General features: G+C 38.2%; 1 protein-coding gene across 1 annotated transcript in view; it reads right to left on the bottom strand.

The window, feature by feature from the left end:
• Positions 1 to 7,186: 7,186 nt before the first annotated feature.
• The window catches only part of TDP1 (tyrosyl-DNA phosphodiesterase 1), a 51,933-nt gene continuing 36,032 nt past the window's right edge, over positions 7,187 to 23,087 (bottom strand). Inside the window, exons 14-15 of the mRNA XM_075503422.1 lie at positions 19,443 to 19,557; positions 7,187 to 7,668 (exon numbers count right to left, since the gene is read on the bottom strand). Of these exons, the coding sequence (XP_075359537.1) occupies positions 7,595 to 7,668; positions 19,443 to 19,557 (189 nt within the window). The 3' untranslated portion in view covers positions 7,187 to 7,594. The remainder of the gene's footprint in view (positions 7,669 to 19,442; positions 19,558 to 23,087) is intronic.

Genomic DNA, 23,087 nt, shown 5'->3' with positions numbered 1-23,087 from the left:
TGTTGCAGGATTTTATTCCCTCTTCATTAGTCTTCAGCATAGACTGACATATGGCAATTAAAATTAGCAGCAACGCTGGAAGACGTTAAAACAGCCAAAAAAAGAGGAAGGCGAGATGCCAGTCAAACTAACCAGACTCTGTGCCAAGTGCTAAAGGTAACCACATGCTTCCATAAAAAATGCTGGTGTATCTTTAAAATTATTGGTAGTTCCTATTAGAGGAAAAAAGAAACCTGTATTTCCCTGCTTTGCCAGTCCTTGCCAGCCAGAAAGAAGATGGATCTAAATCCACACTCTCCCAGCCAGCAGAGGCAGCAGAACTGACTGAGCACCCTTAGTCCGCACTGCAGTCTCCATCCATCGGAGTTGCTCTTGGGTGGCTTGGATTAGCACAGTGGGAAGAGGAGCCTTTAACTGCTTGCAACCATGACATCAATGTGATTGCCCAAAAGAACGTGAAGAACAATCACATCATCCAAAGAATGATCCAAGGAAAATTATTCAAAGATATTGTTCCTCCTATTATTTACCTATTATTTTGTTAGTGAGAAACAGTTATTTTTGTGTTGGTTGTGGGCATAGAGGGAGCATTACATCAATGCAGGTAAGAACATCTGGCACGGTTTTGAAAGACAATGAAGTATACTATTGTCACTGGCTATCAAAAATTGCAAGTTCCCTTAATTTGTCAAATGTGATCTTCACCAAACTAAAACACTATAAAGGACATGCAGTGATTTAATCTCTTGAGAAAGTGGCTTTTTAAGGACATGCTCCCTATTAAGGAATGCAGGAAGTGTGAGTTGATATCGACGGGAATCCTGAAGTAGAAAATGAGAAGATGTCTGACAAATATCACAGGTGTGGCACCTTTTATTGTTTTAAGCTCCTTTTCTTCCTTTACCTCCCCTGTTTTAATTAAGGTACTTGTTCTAAAGAATACTTTCTTGTAAAAAAGGTCACTATTCCCATTGCTCTTGGCAGATAGCTGGAAAAACTTGCGTGTGTGGAAAGCACGAACAGTGTAATGATGCAGTCACCCACTCAGATCATTTAAGCAAGGTTGAATAAAGAAATGCAGTGTGTTCACTGGCATAAGGGAAAAAAAAGTTATCTTAGTTTCAGGTGAAAAAAAAAAGGTTAAACATGTTGCTGACATTTAAATTAACCCCAAATCGAAGTTAACATCTTGTGAGCCCAAACACTGAATGCATTGCCATTAACCTCAGTACAGTCATCTGTGGCATCATTATCAGGAAACCTGCTACGTTTGCCCTCCCCCTCAGCACCACAAGCACACAGCTCCCTAGTGTCTATGTGTGCAGGTATTTACTGACAAAAAAGATTGGTGGTGGTGAGGCTTAGCACAATTGTAAATAATAGAAAAAAACCCAATGTATTTACTAGTTCTGTTGATAATGTTAAATGATAACCCTGTAATTAAGAAAGCTACAGTCACTGAGTACCCTAGTAACGATTACCAACAAATGCCCGGTCAGAACAGAGCTATTATTAATGCATCAGCAAATTACTTGGAAGACTCATGCAGAGATTTAGTTACTCTCTCTCATTGACAGTGTCAGTACTTTTTAATTAAACATATCTTTGGAAGTGATAAGCTGGTACACTTAACTAAAATGCACTGCTTATCTTTGGAGAAGCTGTGGGAGAGCTGCAATTTACTCCTGAGCAAATTTATACATAATGAAACATCTTGCTAGAGGGGCAAGGAAACCAGCCTTCTATTACCTTTGACGTGGAACAAAACTTCTTCTGGAACTTAATAACCTTGATGTTAACAAACTAATTTGAAAAAAAAATCCCAAAACTTCATGAACATGTGACACTTGGGACATCTAGAGTAGGCTAAACTTTTCAACATCCCTGTTGCTTTGCTAAGACTTTCAAAGAGATTGCATTTCTGAGGGAGTGCTATTGAATGAGTCATAGAATCATAGAACCGTGCAGGTTGGAAAAGACCCTTAAGATCATCAAGCCCAGCCGTTAACCCAGCACTGCCAAGTCCACCACTAAACCGTGTCCCTAAGCACCACATCTGCACCTCTTTTAAATACCTCCAGGGATGGTGACTCAACCACTTCCCTGGGCAGCCTGGTCCAATGCTTCACAACTCTTTCCCAGTGAAGAAATTTTTCCTGATACCCAATCTAAACCTCCCCTGGTGCAACTTGAGGCCATTTCCTCTTGTCCTAGCACTTGTTACCTGGGAGAAGAGACCAACCCCCACCTCTCTACAACCTCCTTTCAGGTAGTTGAAGAGAGCGATAAGGTCTCCCCTCAGCCTCCTTTTCTCCAGGCTAAACAACCCCAGCTCCCTCAGCCGCTCCTCAGAAGACTTCTGCTCCAGACCCTTCACCAGCTTCATTGCCCTTCTCTGGACACGCTCCAGCACCTCAATGTCTCTCTTGTAGTGCAGGGCCCAAAACTGAATACAGTATTTGAGGTGCAGCCTCACCAGTGCTGAGTACAGGGGCACGATCACTTCCCTAGTCCTGCTGGCCACACTATTCCCGATACAAGCCAGGATGCCATTGGCCTTCTTGGCCACCTGGGCACACTGCTGGCTCATATTCAGCTGGAATGTTGCTTCTTGCCTTTATGTAGTGTACTTATCCCTCACAAAGCGGAAGACGCTTAGCAGTAAAGACGACTGAACCTGGCTGTATGAAAGAGATTTTCAGGAATGAGAAATGTGAAAACTTTTTCCATGTCCTTCACATCAGTTTCTGAAGTGTGGCTGATAAAGATAATAATATTCCAGTCTTCTTGGGGAAGACAATATTTCATTTATACTTAGAGAATAACCTATCGGGGTATTTTTATTTGAAGATATTTGCAAATTAAATTTTACAATTGGGAAAGTGAGGCAGAGATAGACAGGGCTTAAAAGTCCTTACAAGGGACTCCTCAAGAGCTGTCCTCAAGAACAACTTCCACTTTTAGAAGCCACTTTGCACTTGCATGCTGCTTATGTTCCAGCATTTCAACAGGTACAAAAAACACCGTCAGGCTGATAGCGCAGTTTTCCAAACTGCATAACAAACAACCACAGTTCAGAGCAAAGTTTTTTGTTTGTTCATGCTTATTGGTACTAGGACTGTGTACGGTAGTGTTTCGCATGTTAAGGGAGAAACTGAGACACACGAATCAACTTGTGTGAACTCGGAACAGACTCAGAAAAAGAGTTAGTAAAAGAATCCAGGAGCCCCTGGCATTCCTCCATTCTAAGCAATGGAAAATACTTTCAGCTAAAGGATGAACTTTTTACTCTGATTAATACAATGGGGTCACAATACCTTGAAAGCACTGTGGCAACATTTAGAAATGAGTAACTGGGAATTAGTTTGAGTAGAGATAAAATTTTGATAAATGGAGAAGCAGAAAAGCTAGTATATTACAAAAAGAAAAAAAGCCAAGGATATAAAGACTGTAGATTAACCTAGGAACTTATTTCTCTGAACTTACACAGCTCCTTTCAGCCTCCAGTACTTTTTGCTATGTTTCTTTCTTTTGCCCTTCAGGATGCAAGTTACAGTTGCTCAGATTAAAAGAAACTCAGGTAAGAGAGAGGGAATGGTGTGATTACTGTCAGCGTTCAGCTAAAATTCTGACATCCTGGGTCACTGTGATTAATTCCACAGCTGTAAAATGTCAGCAACTTTAGTGATGTCAGTAGAAAGATCTGTAGGATTAGGTAGCATGTGGCATTATGAAGAACATTACATCTCCATTCTATTTTTTCAAATACGCACATTGGGTAGCCAGAGCATGTCACAGTCACTATCTATATATTACATTAATTTACTGATTTCAATATTCAGTTATTGGTATCACATCTCTCTTTATTAATTTTCATTTGCCTAGAATTTTTTGTGCAGTTATTTCTGTTACTGTGTTCATATTTGTTTGCTGGAAGACAGGCTGGAATATCAAAACCATAGAAAGCCTTAGCAGAAGAAAGCACAAGGAATTAACTTATCACTAATTGCTGAAAAAAGCACACTGAGGCATTTAGGAAAGTCGCCAAACGAGACAGCTGTCATATTGTTGCATGTTTGCACACCTAGCATGGAACCGAACGCATGGCACCTTTTACGGCTTTTTACCTTCTGTGATGCTGGATTTAATCTCAAGTGCAGTGAAAAGACTCCAGATAGATCACTGTATCACTGTCTTGAACAAACCAAAATTAGATCATTGCTTTACTATGTGACTCCAATAAGAAACTGCACAATGTTGTGCTGCCCTTGACAGAAGATTTAACCTTTTCAGAATCACAAGGAACAACTAAGTTTCCTTCCTTGTCCCAGGAGGGAGTAAACTGCTATTATCCCATTATGTTAACGGCTACAGCGATGCAGTCCAACATTGAAGTGCCATTGTGAAACCAAATTTCCAGTCGTCAACCTTGATCTCTCCTTCTGCAGGGTGTATGGCAGCTCTGCAGAGTTTGCTTCTCTTCCATGCTGTGACCTCTCTGATGGATGGTTTATAACACCAGTATGGGACCTTGTACAGCTGGGGGTTAGGAGTCAGCTGAGCTTTTACAAAAAACATAACCAATTGCATTAGCCATTAAAATTGGCTAGGGTTTGATCAAATTCTTTTAGCTGTTAGGGCACAGAAAAATGCACTACATCCTTCTTTACAACCTAATTAGCAGCACTGCAGAAATGTATGCACATTGTTTGCACCAGCACATATTGAAATGCATTAACAATAAATTCTCACACTGTTGTTGTAATGAAAAGTACTTAATTTTGAAGGGGCACCAGAAGAGATTCATTCTCAGCAGTAGCAAGAGAAATTAATCAGCAATTTATTGAGTTAAAAAGATGTCGTGCTGAATAACAATTACTTCTACAGATGGTATTGCCTTTTTTTTTTTTTTAATTCGAACTGCATTTTAAAAATAAAGGAGAAGCACATGGGTCTCAGACCTAAATATCACTAACCAAAGAACCCAGAGTCAAACCCAGTTACATATGGCAGACATTCTGCTGTGGGTTGGACTAATTTGCCTGTTTTCTCCTTCTCTTTATTCATAGTTCCACTTTGCAAAAGTTAGGGCCCTGACATGAAACAAAAAATGATTAGGGTGGTATGAAAAATGGAATTTCAAAATATTCTGTACAAGCAAAGCATTAAAATTTTATTCAGACAGTTAAGAAGTGTTCCTAAGTCTGTCCTGGCACCTGAGAGGCTGCACATCTAGAACCTTACTAGACAGCATTTTCTGGCCAAAGGTTTTGTCAAGAGCCTTCTGCCCAGCTCCAGTATGTCACAAAGCCCAGCTGTGTTTGGGTTGCATAGGACTGACTGCAAAAGACTCTTGCCACCCTGGATCTTTAGTTGACTTTGGACAGTTTCTTCAAAACAAGTTTTCCTTGCTGTTCTGGAAGAGCATTGTTTAAACAGTTAAAACAAAACTGCATGTATGTCTGTTTCAACCAAACTCAACCTTTATTTGAACCATTAGTTCGCCTCACACCACACACTGTCCAGCAAACCAAATCCCCAGCCTTCACTCTTTCCTCCACCTCTGCCACCCAGCAGTGCCTCACGTCCATGCTTACACCACAGTCCAAGTTGTTTTGGGTCACAGCTCTGCGTTGGAAAGATTTCCTGAGTTTTCCTAGCAGAACTGATCACTTGGTTTATTTGTTCCCACCGACGGACTTTCGAAGGATCTTCTGACACTGCATTAATCTGAGCCCTGGAGAGCTGCAGTTAAATCATGCCAAGTTCCTGGAAACCGAAAAATTCTAGCTGGAATTTAACCAGGAATGCCTCAGAGCTGGCCAAACCACTCTATGACAAAAATAGAAATACTCATATATGTAACATTAATAAATCACATTCTTCACAAATTAGGGATAAATGTCCATGTTAGCTGACCTTCTAGAACTCTTAAAGCTTTCCTCATATGAAGACATCTTCCTACTTAGAACTTCTCTAATTCTCACAGAATGAAAATAATTAAAATGATAATACTCTGTTAAAAAGAAAGTATAACAATGGCTATGAAGTTGTTATCTCAGTTTTTAGAGCACACCGCTCCATTTTCATGTTACCTTTGCTGACCCCTGTCTTTTCAGGCTTATCAGCGACAGAATCAAACAGTTTCTGCATGTAGCATAAACAGTAAAGATTCTGCCCACAGAATCGAGGGAAGGTGAAATCAGAACGCAATCTTCCTATCCGTTCTGTGGACATCCCAGCAGCACTCTGACCTGTACTCAGCTCACGTTATTTGCAAAGTTCTCAAACCAGATAAAGCAATAATAATGATTACTGGGCCTCTAAATTGCCAACATGACTAAGAAATGAGAAACCTAAATACGTAAGTCCCTGGTATTTGCTGTGAAGAGTGAGTGTAAAATTCCTCTGTGTTATAGGCAAGGCTATTCCACTATCTAGCTCCATTTACCCTTTGAATAAGAGGCTGTACTATAATTTCCCCAATGATAACTCAAAGCCATAACCCTTTTGATTTGAAAGACCGTCTGGTAACTGCACCAGAGAATTTGAATGTAACTTGAGAGGGTAGAACAACAGGGAAAGGATATGAAAGATGGAAAAGAAGCAGTTCTTCATGGAGTTTCTTTATGGATTGGTCTGTGGCGGTGTAGGAAAGTGAAAGAAAACTTCTCCTTGCTAGCCAGATGCCATGAGGATTTCCTAAACACACACATTTTTTATGGTAATTTTTGAATGAAACTGGGATAGACATTAGATGAACATCAGGAAGTAGTGCACTCCCAGTGTACTCCAAACCATCCTGGGGAATGACACTGCAAAATGAATGAGGTGGCACTGGAACAGCTACCCAGTCAGATTATTTGGGATCCAGAGGGAATTCTGAATGAAGTACCACATACTGCAAGATTTCCAGGCTGCAGGGCCAGTTGTTCATACATCCCACAGCACTATTTAAGACTACTCCCAAACCCATCCACTTCAATTTAGTGTTCTGGACAGTACTTGGGTGTCTGCAAGGGGGGAAAGAAAAGAGGATTAGGAAATCACTGACAAGAAGCCAAATACTGCAAAGCCCAACCAGCAAATATTAGAGCTTGCATTAGAAGTGATAATTGCAAAGCAAAGTTTCAATCCAATGTGCAATGTACAGACTTAGAAGAAGATGGAACAAAGGATATATAAACAAGATTGACTTTATTTTTATTTAAATTTTACATACAATAACTTTTATTCCAGCTACTAAGGCCAACTGACAGTCTTGCAGAACAGTAATTTTAAATTCATTACAGCTACAAATGCAGAGAGAATCTCTCAGAACAGTCTACACTTGTTTTAATCTTGAAAAGCATATTAGGAACCACAGTAAGGAAAAAGCATATAAAAAGGTATTTAAAAATTCAGGTTCATTTATAGTAATATGGTTACAGATTCTCCACGAATCTCCCCATTATCAACATTTTAATGTTTATTTCAACTACAAATTAGCCATTATAACAGACATTATAGCTTAAAAACCAGAAATAAGCAGTCTTGCAAGTAGCGTGGTAGGCTCAGTGTCAGTAAGTGAAACGTCACAGAATACCGGAAACATTCACGATGGAACCCACATATTTCCATGTGTATCAGGGGCGTTAGTGTAAGGAATATTCCAAATCCATGGTTGATCTGTAAACCAAAACAGAAACATGGTCATGACAAATTCAGTTATTAAATGTAAAATTTTGATCCTCTTCCTCTCCTCCCTTTGGAGGAAAAGCAAGGTCCAAATTCCCACTGACTTCCACATAACCCCATGTGCAATTTCAGTTTACTGGAAATTTTTATTCAGCTATTTTTTAAAATGGTAAAATTTAGAGTTTTCAAAAGGCTTTGCCTTCCCCCAAATATTATTTTAAATATAACTGTCATAATCCAACACACTCCCCACCAGCTGTAAAATAATTGTATTTCAGACAGTATACAAGAACAGTAATGCAGCCAAATTTGGTTTGGCCCATAGGCAGCAACTTTTGTGCTGCGTTATCTCTTAACCCAATGGAATTATAAGTAAGTGCTGTAACGTATTAGTATTTTTCACACTGACAGTAAGAATTCAGTATCTAAGAATGACATTGCCTGAACTCTGAAATGTTCAAGTTCACACCTCCCTTCTTCAAACATTACATCTTTAGATGAGCAACAGGTTTGCAGCAGACAGTTCCCTCCCTCCACTATTCCCATTCTTGGGAAGAAGAAAAGGCAACACAGCAGGAGCCAACTGCTAGCTCTGCAACCTGCTCTAGGCTCTTCCTCCTACCACATACATGTTGCAGAAAAGCAGCTGGTCTATGAAGCCAAGCTATTATTCTATTTCTCTCAGGCTACTCCTACTGAAATACAGAGAAAAGTCCTTCAATCCTTTCAGCAATTTTTCTCAAATATGAAGTTGATATAAATCTACCCTGCTTCTTTTCTCCATCTGCAAAATGAGCCCTGAAGGAAGACAGTGACATTAATCTGTACAGTGCATAGATTAAACTGAATTGTACTGAGGATGACGGGAGTAGTTCATTTATCGAAAACAAGCTACTCATATAGATGATATACTATGTATACTTGCTAAAGATTTGCTACATGCTTGTCAATTGAAATTTTAGATAAGCTATTGATTATGATTACTGTTGTCCAATTTTAAGTTTACAGGATCCAATGCTAGCTCTCACAATATATGAAGTGAGAATTACTGCAACAAGAAGAGGAGAGTAATAAAGTGACAGAAGCAGTAATGAAGGGATGTATAAATTATGCAACAGCACACTATGACAAGTACCATACCAATTAAACATGAGGCAGGGAGAGCCCTCCTACCAAGTACTCATTGTTACTTGCTACTAGAGTGCGTTTAATTCTAGTACTGTAGTTCTGTATGTTGCAGTGAAACGTATCCCAGCTATGCAAATGTTTTGCAAGAGTGTCTGTTTACAGTAGCAAGAGGGTAATAGCAAAATGCTTTAAATTACAACAAAATTGGATCTGCTTGACTTGAAAAAAGGCTTCATGTTTAGAGTTTATGAAGACTGATAGGGATGTTACAAGTCACGGGAATGTGATCACCAGAGAAAGAACAGACTGTGCAACAAATGCCATCTTTCACATAATGTTATTATAAGAGGGCAATAAAAGCAAACATCCATGTCTTCCCCTGATTTAAAATCATGATATAGCTTCTAAGTGGAAGAAGTAGTTGGCTAGCTTTTGGTTACAGCGGATAGGTGATTTCCAAGGACAAAAAAATAAAAGGCATCGGAAACCAGAGGGAACTATAGCACTTAACTCACAGTGCACTGCCAAAAATACGTCTCTAGGTTTCTGGGTCAACTGCAGGATATCTAGACTTTGAGTCATCTCTTAAAAAAAAAAAAAAAAAAGTAGCACCATTATTTCCCTAAGCCTCTTTTATCAGTCTCCTCCTTGAGACCCATGTGTACCTTTTGTATTTTAGGTGAATACCTTACCACATAGTAAACATTAATAGTTATAAGAATGGGTATAGAGTAAAGCAAACACTGGAAAAAGCATTGAGAATTTCAAGCATACATTCAGATTTGATCATTGACCTCTATCTATGACATCAGAATAAATCCAGTCCCACTCAAGCACTGGAATCTGTTACTTGGAGTACATTATGCAGCTTGGACCTAACCATTTTCGCTACCATCTGCAGTTACTCTGTTTAATTCAGAAAAACATACAGGCAGAGGAAGACTTAGATGTACAGAAATAACTTCAGTCACCCCTTAAAGCACTCTGAGAGGCTTCAATACCTAATTTAGTTCCTTTTTTATTGTGGGTATCTTAATAAAATTTTCTTAAGGTAGCTATTAATGTACTTGGAACTTTGTTCTATTAATAGGATGCTGTTGGTTTTATAAAAAACCTGATACTATTTTAATAAGCCATGTGTAAAACTATTGCCGAAACAAATTATAATTCAGTTATTTTTAAAATGCCAGATCCAATTTAAAATTCTTTATCACTTTTAATAGGAGCTATAGCAGCAAGAGAAAGACAGTGACTGTGTACAAATACTGTATGACCGTAGCTGCTTACTCTTGCACACTAAAATGATTGCCAAGCTTTTGAAAGTTAAATCCTTTGATCTTCTGGGGAAAAAAAAAAAGGTTAACTGTTCCCTATTTATAGCCCCACTACATATATTTTTAAAGTGTGCTCAATGTACCTACCTTCCACACCTTTCAAGTTCAGTTCTTCATTTCTGATACTCTAATTTTCTCTCAACTGCACCTTATTGGAATTAGCGTTACCTAGTGACCCAGTACCATTGCTTCCGTCTTGCCTCATACGCAGCAGAACTCTAGCACTAGAGTTCTAGAGTTCACAGCAAAATGAACGGGGCCATTCCTACCCCACTGCTACTTTAAGATTATCTGAAATCTCAGACAAGGCACTATTTCAGTTATACTCAGGCAGACTTTTGAAGATTCTCTCACAACTGAATAGACTATCACATTTGATTTTAAGATAGAGAGGCCCTGGAGAACAAGACAAGTTTTTTCAAGTACACCTGATTTATCACTCAAAAAATCCCCCACATTTTGAGATCATGTTACAGAATATGAAATCATGAGCTGACAATGGTACAACAAGGCTGTTTTGCAAATTTTAACAATAGTATTTTACAAATGCAGTATATTGTGTAGGTCAAAAACATGCCGGCAAGCCATCTCAAAACTTCATGTTCTCATAAGTATGACAGATGGCAGTACGGTATGTACAGCCAAACCCAGAAAAGTCTGTGAATTACAGGAACATGCAATTGAATAGTAAAGTATAAAATACAATTAAAACATCTTCGTGATCCTCTTCCTACAGCTTAAAATACAAGTGTCTTTTGAACTGTGAGTGGAGATCTGGATGAGAGCTATTCCTTGTTGATTTCTAAACGCAGAGACTGGATTGTTACATCATCTTTCACAATATTTCATGAGTCTTCCAATTGAAAAATGTAGCTTTGAAGTAGTAAGTGTTCACATATATAGAAAGGTTACTCACAAGTAACTGGAGTTCTTCAAGTCATTCTACATATACATTCCAACGTGGCAAACTTACTCCCTGCTGCATCAGGCTGGAAAACTGTCCCTTTCAGCATTTGCAGAAGGTGCACACTATACTTCAGTCTCTTTTCTCCCCTCCCTTTGGATGAGCATGGCATTTAAAAAGGAACTCATCTTGTTCCTCTCAATGCAAAAACCATACCTGAAAGATTGCAAGAAAGGGGAAAGGCAGCTGGGGTATAGATGTGGGATCTATAATAATATTCACAAACAAGGTAATAATTCCTGAAGGCCAGGACAATGACCACTCGTTGGGGAAAAAAAGAAAAACAAAACAAAACCCAGTACTGCAGTTTAAAAGCAGGATTTGCTTTGTTTCTCAAAGTGTTGATATGATGAGAAACAAAAAAATCCTTTGTACTTTTCTAAGGCCTTTCCCAAGTTGTTCTAAAAAAACCCCTTGATGTACTTATGTATTAAAGTTTCAAGTTCCTCCCATAGAGCAGATGATTTCCTCTGATGTGTAATATCTAAATCGCAAATTAAGTGATACTCGACTACAGCAAGCAGCTTGTACCTTTTCCCATGCAAAGGTAAAAAAAAAACCCTGGGGCTGTACCCCTTTGTGTAATGTAAGTCTGTTGGAAGGAACTTCTCAATAGGGTGAAACAAAAGTCATAGGGGAATCAGTCCTCAAGCACTCGAAATGAAACACTGTGCTCTCCTGAGAGGATCAGGTCAACTTGTATTGGTAAGAGAGACAATAGCAATACTGCAACTGAGATGTGACAATGGTGCTCAATGAGAAGATAATTTTATACAACAAAATACCAGTACTCATCTGAAAAGATTCCAGAGGGAAATAAAAATCTGAATATTATCAAAGGCACAAAGAAATTTTATTTATAAAGATATCTTGCTAAGTAAGATGGGTTGTTGTGTGCATATTTCCCAAATACCAGACTGGATCTTTTTCTGTTCTCCTTCCAAGGAACTCTCAAATTACATTGCTAGTCTATAGGTTTCTTTTATCTTAGTATCATCAATACATTCAGCTTTGCCATAGTCTTTTTTGTTATGACAGCCTGAATCTGTTGGTTAACAACAGAGGAGTTCAGGAGACTGTTGTATATAGTTTATCTGTCAAGATATTAAGTAGTACTATCAGCTACCAGATAATTTTATTTTTTAAAATTCTTTAAATGTTTTGCCCTGAAGATGCATCTGCTGCCCACAAATGGCCTTCTGCTCCTCAGCTGACTATTGGAGGTGAACAACTGCAATTGCTCAAACCAGCAATTTGCAAAGAGTTAATAACATACATGTTGCACACAACAAATGTTATCTGCAAAAAATTAATAAGGTCCTTTGTCACTTCAGAGTAGGAATGATCTTAATCTTTATTTTAAAACTGCCAGATGCAAAATGTGCATGTTATTCCCTGCAGCAAGAGAAAGATGCAAGCTATGTATATCCTGCATAATAAAACTGTTTTGTGCTGGTAGTTTAAAGCAGCTGGGAAGAAGTAGTCTAAAGGAAAAATGCCCAAGCAGAAGTTCTCTGTGCAACCTTAACTCTGATCTGTTAAGATGACATGCTGTTACATTTCCTCAGACTTCAACTACAAATCTTACACTCTGCACAAGATGGATCAAATCACATAGAAGTTCAACAACTAGACTGGGTATCATACATCTATCCTGAAAAAGAATAACCAAAATAAAGTGCTTTTTAAAATTCTTGGGTGGACCAACTGTTGAAGCAAAATATTGACCATCTGGTGAATTTGCCACCTCATGATGATGCTCTCAACTAATGATCTGAATCTGAAGCATATTTTGCAAGATCCCTCTTAACCAAACACAAGCTTTGAGCTCAAAGAAACTGGCTAGCAACATGTGCCAAATCAGCTCAGACAATCTAGTGGCTCCATCTGGTCTTCAAGTCTGTTACCCTATCAAAACAATACATAGAAGTGATCAAACTAAATGGTGACTCTGTAACTCAAGTTGCCTCTCATACAAAGTGTTAATTTCTTCATGGTCATTATAAAAAGCCTGAAGAAAAACACGTTTTGCTGTGTACTCAAACGTCACACTTGGACTCTGGGACACCATCTGAGGAAGCGTCTGATGTCAAGCTCTCTTAAGAGAGCTTCAATCTCAAATTGCAGGTTTACCAGTCAATAATAATGCTTTTGGTTCCACCTAGGAAGGAAATGGATGCCAACACAGACTGAGATTGGTTCCAACCCCCACTCCCCGCCACCTGCCCCGGGTATATGAACTACAATGACAATGTATACTTGCTGCTTGAAAAAACTGAAAACTAAACTTCTAAACATACTCAGATTTACATTTACACCATTGCTCTGAGTGTTAAGTAAGTGAAGTATTTTCTATTCAACATATTAGTATCACTAGAAACAGGACTAGCTTCTAGTTGTCATCTTCTCAGAAGAAAGGGTATTCTCTTAAGAGTTTGTACCACATTAAGCATACTGAGAGGACTTGAAGTTCTCTAAAAATTTATATAGGATGCTGCCAGTTGAGTTCTTTCAACCTCTAGTAAGTACACAGGTTCCATGTAGCTATGCAATATTAATTAGAAAAAAGGAAGTTATTGAAAAATGTGAATGACTTCCCCATAAGTCTTCTTTCTTAATTTCTTCAAAAATATTTTAATTACTTGACAGAGAAAGTGGAGAATTCTAGACAAAAAACAAAGGTGGGAGAAAGGTAGAGACCACATACAGTGACATTTTCTCAGAACTTATCTGAACTCCTGAGGATACAGCAGGTCCCTGTAAGGGAGGCTCAGAGTAATAAAGGATTCCTCTAGCTTAGCTGGACAAAACACTGATCTCTTCTTTTAGGCACTCTGTCACTAGCACAAGGCAGGATAAATGAAAATTATCCCCATTCTATAAATAATAGGATAAACACAAATATCTAAACCTACCAGAGCTGCAGGCAAATATGCCATGAAGTTTTTCTTGTTTTTATCCAACACAACAGTTGTTTATGTGTAATAAATGAGATGGAGTGTTACTAGTTTCCTGACATCACTACAAATATTTACCAAAAGTAGTTTCACCATACTCCCAATTCCCACTCATTGAAAACTAGACAAAATATCAAGCACTGAATATCTGAAGTTACAAGGAAAAGGTCAATTTGCTCTTCCACGTAAGTGTGGCAATGGAATATTGAACCATAAGCAGGGCCCTTCACAAGGGAGAGAGCTGCTCCTGTGAAACATGTTACAGATCCTTTTGTGCATCCTTAAGAAAACGAAATCACAGCTGTCAGAGGTTGAAAACTTCAGCTAGAGAGCTAATGAATTGTTAAGTGGACTGTTCATTTCTCCACAATGCTTCAACTTGCATTAAAGCAAATTTCCATCTCATTTGCCCACCATTCTTCCAGCCTCTCATAGCATGAGATTTGACAGCTTTAGCCCCCAGTTACCAAGGGTGAAATAGATTTTCCCACTGGAAAATAATGAAATACATTTTAATACATTTTTACAAATTGTTAGAATGGCTCAGGAAAGAGATCTTGAACAAAGAGCAAATAACCAAAGACTAATGTAATTCATATAATTGGCATATATAGAGAGTAATACGTAGTTTCACTCTAGATTAATCTGAACTGAGCCGGAACCTGTCTTATTTTCTTGTATATACATATATCTTCTGTATGCTATTAGTCAACTGAATAGCCAGTTTCTTTCCTTGATTTATATACATACACTGAAAACTGAATGAGAAATAACTTGTTTATCAGAAATTACTTACCCCCCTACTTTCTGGGATTCTCTTCCAGAGGGTTTAAGCAGTTCCAGAGCATTTTGAACTAAAAGCTCAGGAAAAGCTTATATAAATTCCTGCCTTATAACCCAGTCACAACTCAAAGAACTGTTGATAAATATATTTTTAGCTCATCCCCCTTTCAGCAGCACTGTAAGAGAGTTCTGTAACAAGTGCATGAGATTAATAAATCTGAAATCTGGCAGAAGAATAATGCAGAGAAATGTTTCAGAAATGTTTCACTTGCTGAGGTCTCCCTAAACAAGCAGAAAACAGAGCCAATTAAGCAGAAATCTAATCACACTTAAATGTAACTAGAAAGTTAAGTGCAACTCACTAGGAAAAAAAAGCAGATGAAGTAGCCCAAAATACTGAAGCTTACTATAATACAACAACAATATGGTTTACAATACATGTAAACCATAGATTCACTGATTCATTGAGCTAATTAATCACATAATCATTACTTTCTGAAATTTTTAGGTCCAAACATTTTTTTTTCAAGCATTATAGTGTGGTTTGTTGGTGGCTTTTTGTTTGTTTGTTTGGTTTTTGCTTTTTTTAATCATCCCATGTAGTTAAAATGAGCTACTTGACATGAAAATATTTCTGGTATGATTTCTCCCACAGAAGAAATCTTACAAACTCCTCATCTCAACTTGAAATGACTATGCTGCTACCAGCTATGGTTTGAGACCCAGTTAAATTTTATTCTTTGTTCCCTTCAGGAAGATCAGATGACTCTGGTTGGTCCATGCAGATGGAGTTTACCTGTCCATGCATTGTAAAATGTGGCTCTGTGCAAGTCTGAAATACAGCTGAAAACTAAATGAAAGCAACAGGAAAATTTTAAATATATTATGTGCCACAGAGGTGATATATCGTAATTACCCTACCAGTGACATCTTAAAGCACATCAATACATCCTTCAGTGACTACAGCTTAGCCTATGATTACGTTTCAGTGAAGGATAATCTATCTTTCTGGGAGAGAAAAGCAGTGCAAAACCAAGAAATTATCTGTCTCACAACAATCTCAATTTATATTCTTTAGAAATCTTTGGAAGAAGACGAGGAAGAAAATCTTCATGATTGTTTCTCCAAGAGATCCTATTTTTAAGTTTTGCCTAAACCTGAGTTTTAGAATGAAACCCACTGACCAATGAGGCAAACCAGGAAAAGGTGGACAAGTCTTCTGTATTTTTTTTTTCTCTCTGTTACATAGGGTGAGAGAAAAGTAGGACAGGGAGCAAATTATTTCATTATTATTGCACTTAATGGACTTCAAAAGACTGAGGATCAACCTCATAAATTATTATGGCTGAAACCAGACAGATTATTTACATCATTTACTGATGAGTTTACCATTGTATGTCCTGAGATGTATTTTATTGCTTTTCAAGATGCATTTACTTTACTGTAACGGTTTTCACGCTGAAGTCCAGTCCCTTCTGATAAACACCAATTAATATGACAGAAAGACATTGTAACAGAATGACAAAGAATCTCTGCAATTAAATTATTTCCACAAACTAAGGAAATGTTTTTCTTTCACTTTGTAACATTATGTAATACTAATAATTCTGTAACATTAAGTATGTCTGATCCAAGATTCGAATTTGCACAAGTACACAAAAAACCCCATGTATTTTGGTATACCTGTCTTCTACATAGAACTTCACATGGCAAATGTATGGCCCTGCTCCTCACCATCTGTTGACTATTCCACCTGCTTCTCCTTGCTCCTGCTAGGATTTTTCTGACTATATGAAAGTGATGTGTACTTTGTTTTCCCATGGTTAGAGAATCTGAGTTCACGGAAAATCCCCCAGAGCCTTTTTTCCTTCAATTATAGGGATCAGTCAGCATGGTTTCTTTATGGAAAGGATAATTACTTGCACTTCTGCTTCTCAAGACTTTATTAAAATAAATCTATTTATATCACTCTCCAGAGACTTTGGGAGTTGATAACTGTATTGTTAAGGACAGATTATTTTATGAGTCCATCCCATAACATGGGAATTCTTTAAACATCTTTTCCACCAGGAGGCTGAGGAACTGAAAGAGAATATTCAGGAAAGAGATGTGAAAAGGCACAGGCAGCTGACTTTGCTTCCATTGCCAAAGCCTAGACAACTTGAATTCTGACATCTGTTCCTATCACGGGAGAAAGCTGAGACCCAAAAGCTGAACTACAGACAAATGAGTTCTCTATGGAAATAAGCTTTCCATGCAAACAGTGAAAAAAATTATTTGGAAAAACATCTTTACATTTAGTTGAAATATGCATAAAACTCACCGACACAGTAGGTTAAATGCAGGAATTAAAACAAGAACAATATTCATTATACAACTACATTTTTGCATGAGGAAAATAGTATATGTAACACATTTGAGAATACACAGATTCTAATTTTTAATCTTTTGTTTTAAAATTTTCAAAAATATAAGTATGACCTTTTAGATAAACCTTCCAAAACCCATCAGTTTGAGCATTAGTTAACAAGCAGACAGCACATACGTGTCCCAGAGCACAGCAGTTAGTTGTAGTGTATTCTTCCCCTTTAGTTAGCTAGTAACCCAGGCACAACCCCTGCCACCACTCCCCGAAACAACGTTAACAGTACTTAAATGGACAGCGTGTTTTACACTAAATAAAACAGTATAATAGATTGTATTATCATTTCTACATTGAGTCAGTATTTTTTCTCTGGGAAAACTGAAATACCATTTAAGAATTATTTTAGGTAAGTAGTAAGCTCTTAAAGCAGAAAAATCACCTTTGCAAGTTACAAAAGTTACATGCGTTACATTGAACAGGTGAACGCCTGGCTGTGTAGCTGGTGCCAAAACTCAAGGTTTTGGCTTCTATGATCATGAATCTACCTGTGAGAAGTCAGGTTTGTTGGGAGCTGATGGGATTCACCTGACCAAGTGGGGCAAGAGCCTCTTTGCCAACAAGCTGGCCAGACTTGTAAGTAGGGCTTTAATCTAGACTCAGTGGTGGAAGGGGATGGAGTTTTGAGCAACACAGAAGAGCCAGGGGCTGCTGATGCATTAGGAACCAACAGGGAAACACCTGTGAAACGCTGCAAAAGAATTAGGGCTTGTTCCCCTAAAAAGGTGACACGGTCAACAGCCCAGCTGAAGTGCCTCTATACCAATGCACACAGTATGGATTACAAACAGGAGTGGGAAGCCACTGTGCAGCTAATCGATATCACTGATACTTGGTGGGATGAATCACATGACTGGAGCACTGCAATCGATGGTTATAAACTGTTCAGAAGGGACAGGCAAGGAAGAAGGGGGGGGTTGCCCTCTATGTAAAAAAAAGTGGATTAACTGCAGAGACCTGTGTTTGTAAAACAGCGATGAACAGGTTGAGAGCTTATGGGTGAAAAATCAGAGGTCAAGCCAACAAAGGAAACCTCATGGTTGCTGTTTACCACAGGCTGTCCGATCAAGAGGATGCTGCCGAAGCATTCTTACTTCAGCTACAGGAAGCATCATGCTCTCAGACTCTGAGCCTGCTGGGGGACTTCAGTCACCCTGAAATGATATGTCTTTACTGTTATTTACTATACAGGACTCTATAAGTCTATTTACTTCCTAGCTTTTAAACATTTTTTCTCCCCACATCATTTGTTAGTTCAAAAATCTACAGAAAGATTTGAGTGGCTATAAACACTATCTTTCCTGAACTCCTTGTTACTCTCTATTATTTCAAGCTCTGCTGTAGATGATATCTTTTTTAGATCATGGCTCCTCAAAAAAAGAAGTTAGTTGCAATCTTTTCGTATTAGTTTTAAGAACAAAAATATAAAAATTTACTCTTCCCAAATATTGCAGGTGGTTGTGCATCAGCATCATTAAGGTCAACGTATTTTTAGGTTTTCGAGCCATCATCACCCCATAGCAGCACTTACTTACCACTTTCCTGATTTGCATGTTCTAGAGAGTCTCAGAAGCTGAGAAGGTTGAAATTTTGTAAATCTCTTCAAGTGTTATGAAATATATCCCCCTCCGCCCCTCCAAGAAGGATTCCAACACAGATCTTCAAGAAAATGAAGTCTGAAACTATGAAATATAGAATGGACCAAAAGCAACTCTTCTTTCTTCCGATTTGCAGCAATTCTTTCACATTTGCCCTATGGTACTTCTTTCACACCCCACTTCCAGAGGATTGTTTTTTCCTCATACCTGCTCTCTTCCAAACATTCCTTTCAACACTCCTTCCCCCATTCGTTCTGCAGAAAAACATTTTCATTCCATAAAGAATATCTATTTTCTTAATGCATACAAGAATCCCAGAAGAGGAATGAAAAAATATTTAGGTTGTTGATCCAAAACTTAAACAACAATAAAGAAAAAATTAGAACCAAAAGACTCTATAGTTGCTTTCTTTGAAGTCACAAGCAGAATGTGGGACTGATATCATCTCCAATGCAGTCATGCCACAAAAATGTTAAAATAAAGTTTTGGAACATAGCAGTGTTCAAATGACTCAGAGTTACTGAAATTAGTTTGCTCCATATATAATACACCTACTTTTCTTCTGAAGTCACACCTTACCTTTGCTTCCGTACTGTTCTGGTGGCAGGTCATAAGGTACAGGAAAATACGTTGCTGAATCATTACTTTCTGAAAGCAGTTTCCCTCTCACGTGAAAGTAACCTTTGTCCAACCCCTATGAAGGAAGGGAAACATACAGAAGAAAGACTTATTAATTTTGGGGGGAAAACACAAACCTAACCCACAACAGATTCTTTCTCAGTAAGAGTTATTTTAATAAACGAAATGTTTTGCCTCCATTACTGAGATTAGATACTTCCTAAAGCTCCTTCCTGTCTTAAGAACTCAGCTTCTCTTATTACTATTTCAGGCTCTTCTCTTTCTTTTACATTCATTGGCTTGGCCCCACAGGTAGGTCCACACTGGACATACTCTACCTTCTCAGTCCCTTACACATACACCAACCTATTTCCATGTTCACTAGGTAAACACGCTTGTGGCCTCGCCTGTGTGAGCAATTCTATCCAAATTGCCAAAGGTCTTTCCTAGTACCATATAGGCAGCATATCTCAATACAACAAGAAGTTGCTTCTTTTGCATAAATGCTGACGGACACTGGAATAAAATTTTAATTTGAATTTGAATTTAATTTAAAATAATATTTTAATTTTTAATTAACACCTTTGGTGTTTACTATTTAACTAAAGGGAAAAGCTTTAAAAATTTTCTCTTTGCTGTTTAGTTTCATCCTGACCATATTAGTTAGATGTTCAGTGTGTTTCATGAACTGAATTAAAGTTCAACACGTGATACAGAAACAAGTCTTCAAACCTACACTTTTCAGGTATCTTAGGTAACACTATCCATGTACGCTAAAAAAATTTAATGAAGATTTGAAACTACTTGCATGAAAGTTTCAAAGTCTACACTCATATTACAATGACGGAAGATTTCAAACAAGGTTAAGGACTACAAAAAAAAAAAGCTATAATACAATACAATTCAAGGGCAGATAGATTTAAAGCGATTCAAGTAACTTTGGCAGATGATATTGCTTAGCCACTTCTCCAGAGAAATTGGATCCCATTGATCAATTGTAATGAGTTACACAAAAGCAAATCTCTAACACTGAGATTTCCAATAGCCTATTGTCAATCAAGTACAATTTGATTAGAATAGACTAAAAGTTTAAAGGCTATCAAGCTTTTATTATTTATTATTTCTAAGACACTACTGAACAACCGTATTTTTCTTTCTAAAATCACAGAATGGTTTGGGTCGGAAGGGACCTTTAAAGGTCATCTAGTCCAACCCCCCCTGCAGTGAGCAGGGACATCTTCACCTCGATCAGGTTGCTCAGAGCCCCATCCAACCTGACCTTGAATGTTTCCAGGGATGGGGCATCTGCCACCACTCTGGGAAACCTGTTCCAGTGTCTCACCACCCTCATTGTAAAAAATTTCTTCCTTATAGCTAGTCTGAATCTACGTTCTTTTAGTTTAAAACCATTACCCCTTGTCCTATCGCAATGGGCCCTACTAAAAAGTCTGTCCCCTTCTTTCTTATAAGCCCCCTTTAAGTATTGAAAGGCCACAATAAGGTGTCCCTGGAGCCTTCTCTTCTCCAGGTTGAACAACCCCAGCTCTCAGCCTTTCCTCATAGGAGAGGTGTTCCATCCCTCTGATCATTTTTGTGGCCCTCCTCTGGACCAGCTCCAACAGGTCCATGTCCTTCCTGTGCTGAGGACTCCAGAGCTGGACGCAGTACTCCAGGTGGGGTCTCACCAGAGCAGAGCAGAAGGGCAGAATCACCTCCCTGGACCTGCTGGCCATGCTTCTTTTGATGCAGCCCAGGATACAGTTGGCTTTCTGGGCTGTGAGCGCACGTTGCTGGGCCATGTCCAAATATTAACTTACACTTTATCCAAGCTATAGGATCCATCAGTCCAAGTTTTACTGGATTACTGTTTTGTGATAGTACAAGCAAGCTTCTTAATTACCACTAAATAATCCCATTTTATTCAAACATATATACTGGCTGAATTGATAAGTCCCATCTATATAGAGTATTTTTACAATACCGTAAGTTCTTCTTTACTAAAGTTTTACTTCATTAAATGTTAGCATTGTAAGTTGGAGGAAGCAACATTCACATGACCACACAAAGCATGGGATACAAAGCAGCCTTACACCTTTTTTTTTTTTATATTGAAGCAGCACAGTAACAGAACAAAGGGAGAGCTGCCAAAGAAAATGTCAAGCTGTATTACAGCAGTTCTAGCAAGTCAGTTCAATAAACCCCTTCAGAATACAGATGCTTCCTTTGTCTCATGACACAAAGTAACAGGAAACTACTAGTTATGATGTAAGAAACACTGTGTATCATTTCAAGGACTCAGTAAAAGCCACTGCCTTTTAAATGAAAGAACAGGGGTCCATACTAAAGGACCACGTGAATGAAAATCCATTTTAAACTTCCCCTTCTTATGCCAATGAAGTCAGTGGAATTTTGATAAAACCTCATTAAAGCCAAGCTACAGCCTTTTGTAGCGCTTAGCCTTTAAGTAACAAGCCATACGTTCAAAAGAAACCAATGCAAAGATATAAGATTATTTTTAAAAGCTCATATATATCTAAGGGTTTGAAACTGACTGAATAAAAAATACAAAATTCAGAATTACTTAGAAAAAAATGCAACGATCAAGTTGTACAGCTTTACTTCCAATGAACTTGAATCACTCAGGGATTAATAGAAATTTCATGTAAAAATGCAAATAATCATACTTATGTCTGTAGCGGAAAGAACATGAAATATGCCAAGGATGCTATAGCTCACAAAGAACAGGAACTGTGTAAGTAGTAGTGGTAAGAGCTTTTTTCACAACTCATAGTGTCAGGTTTTAGTTGGTGGAGGGTCTGGGTTGTGTGCAGTCCTAGATAAGGTGACATTGAAATTGCAAACTAAAATAGCTTGTATGAGGTTTGATTGCCCCGAGCGCCTGTAAGCTTTTCTCGTCTTCTACATGCAGCTACGAGAGAAATGTGGAATGGTAGAGAAGGCTTCTCTGCTGTATCATGAGTTGGTTCTTATCCTACAATTAACTTTATATGCATGCCTGACCAAGAGCACCAAAGTTACACAGCTGTTGCCTGGCACCATCTGACTTTGAAATTTGTATAACCATCGCTATCAAAGCACATGGTGTAGAACACCACATACTTAGGCTCCATGTACATACATAATAATCCCAGTTTAATTCAAGTATCAAGAACTATGCCACATGTATTCCACTCTGAAGTTAATAGCAGTGGTGCTTTTCACACAACATGAAAGAAAAAAGCACCACTTGTAAGACATTTTTAATCTCATTTTCTTTCCTGTTATCCATCCTTTTTTCAACCCAGTAATGTTTTTGTTTCTGCTTCATTTCTTCTACCCTCTGTGCCTTGTTATTACTTCAGTGTTTATTTTCAGGCATTTTGCTTCCTTCTCTTGTTCTACACCTCTGCTTTCTTCTTCCTTGTTCTTCCTCACTAGTCACCAGTTATATTTTCCTCTCCTCTGAGAGTCTTATTTCTTCTCTGATGCTGTCCTCCAACCCCACTGGACTCCATCACTTGATCCCAAAATTGTTTTGCCTGTCAGAATTTAACCTGTAGAGATCTTCCATTCAGGAAATGCTAATCTAAGAAGAGATATTCAGTT

This window comes from Mycteria americana, chromosome 5 (assembly GCF_035582795.1).
Source record: "Mycteria americana isolate JAX WOST 10 ecotype Jacksonville Zoo and Gardens chromosome 5, USCA_MyAme_1.0, whole genome shotgun sequence".
In the NCBI taxonomy this organism is placed as follows: domain Eukaryota; kingdom Metazoa; phylum Chordata; class Aves; order Ciconiiformes; family Ciconiidae; genus Mycteria; species Mycteria americana.
Note: the sequence above shows the minus strand (reverse complement) of the source record. Positions and strands in the feature narration are given on the sequence as shown.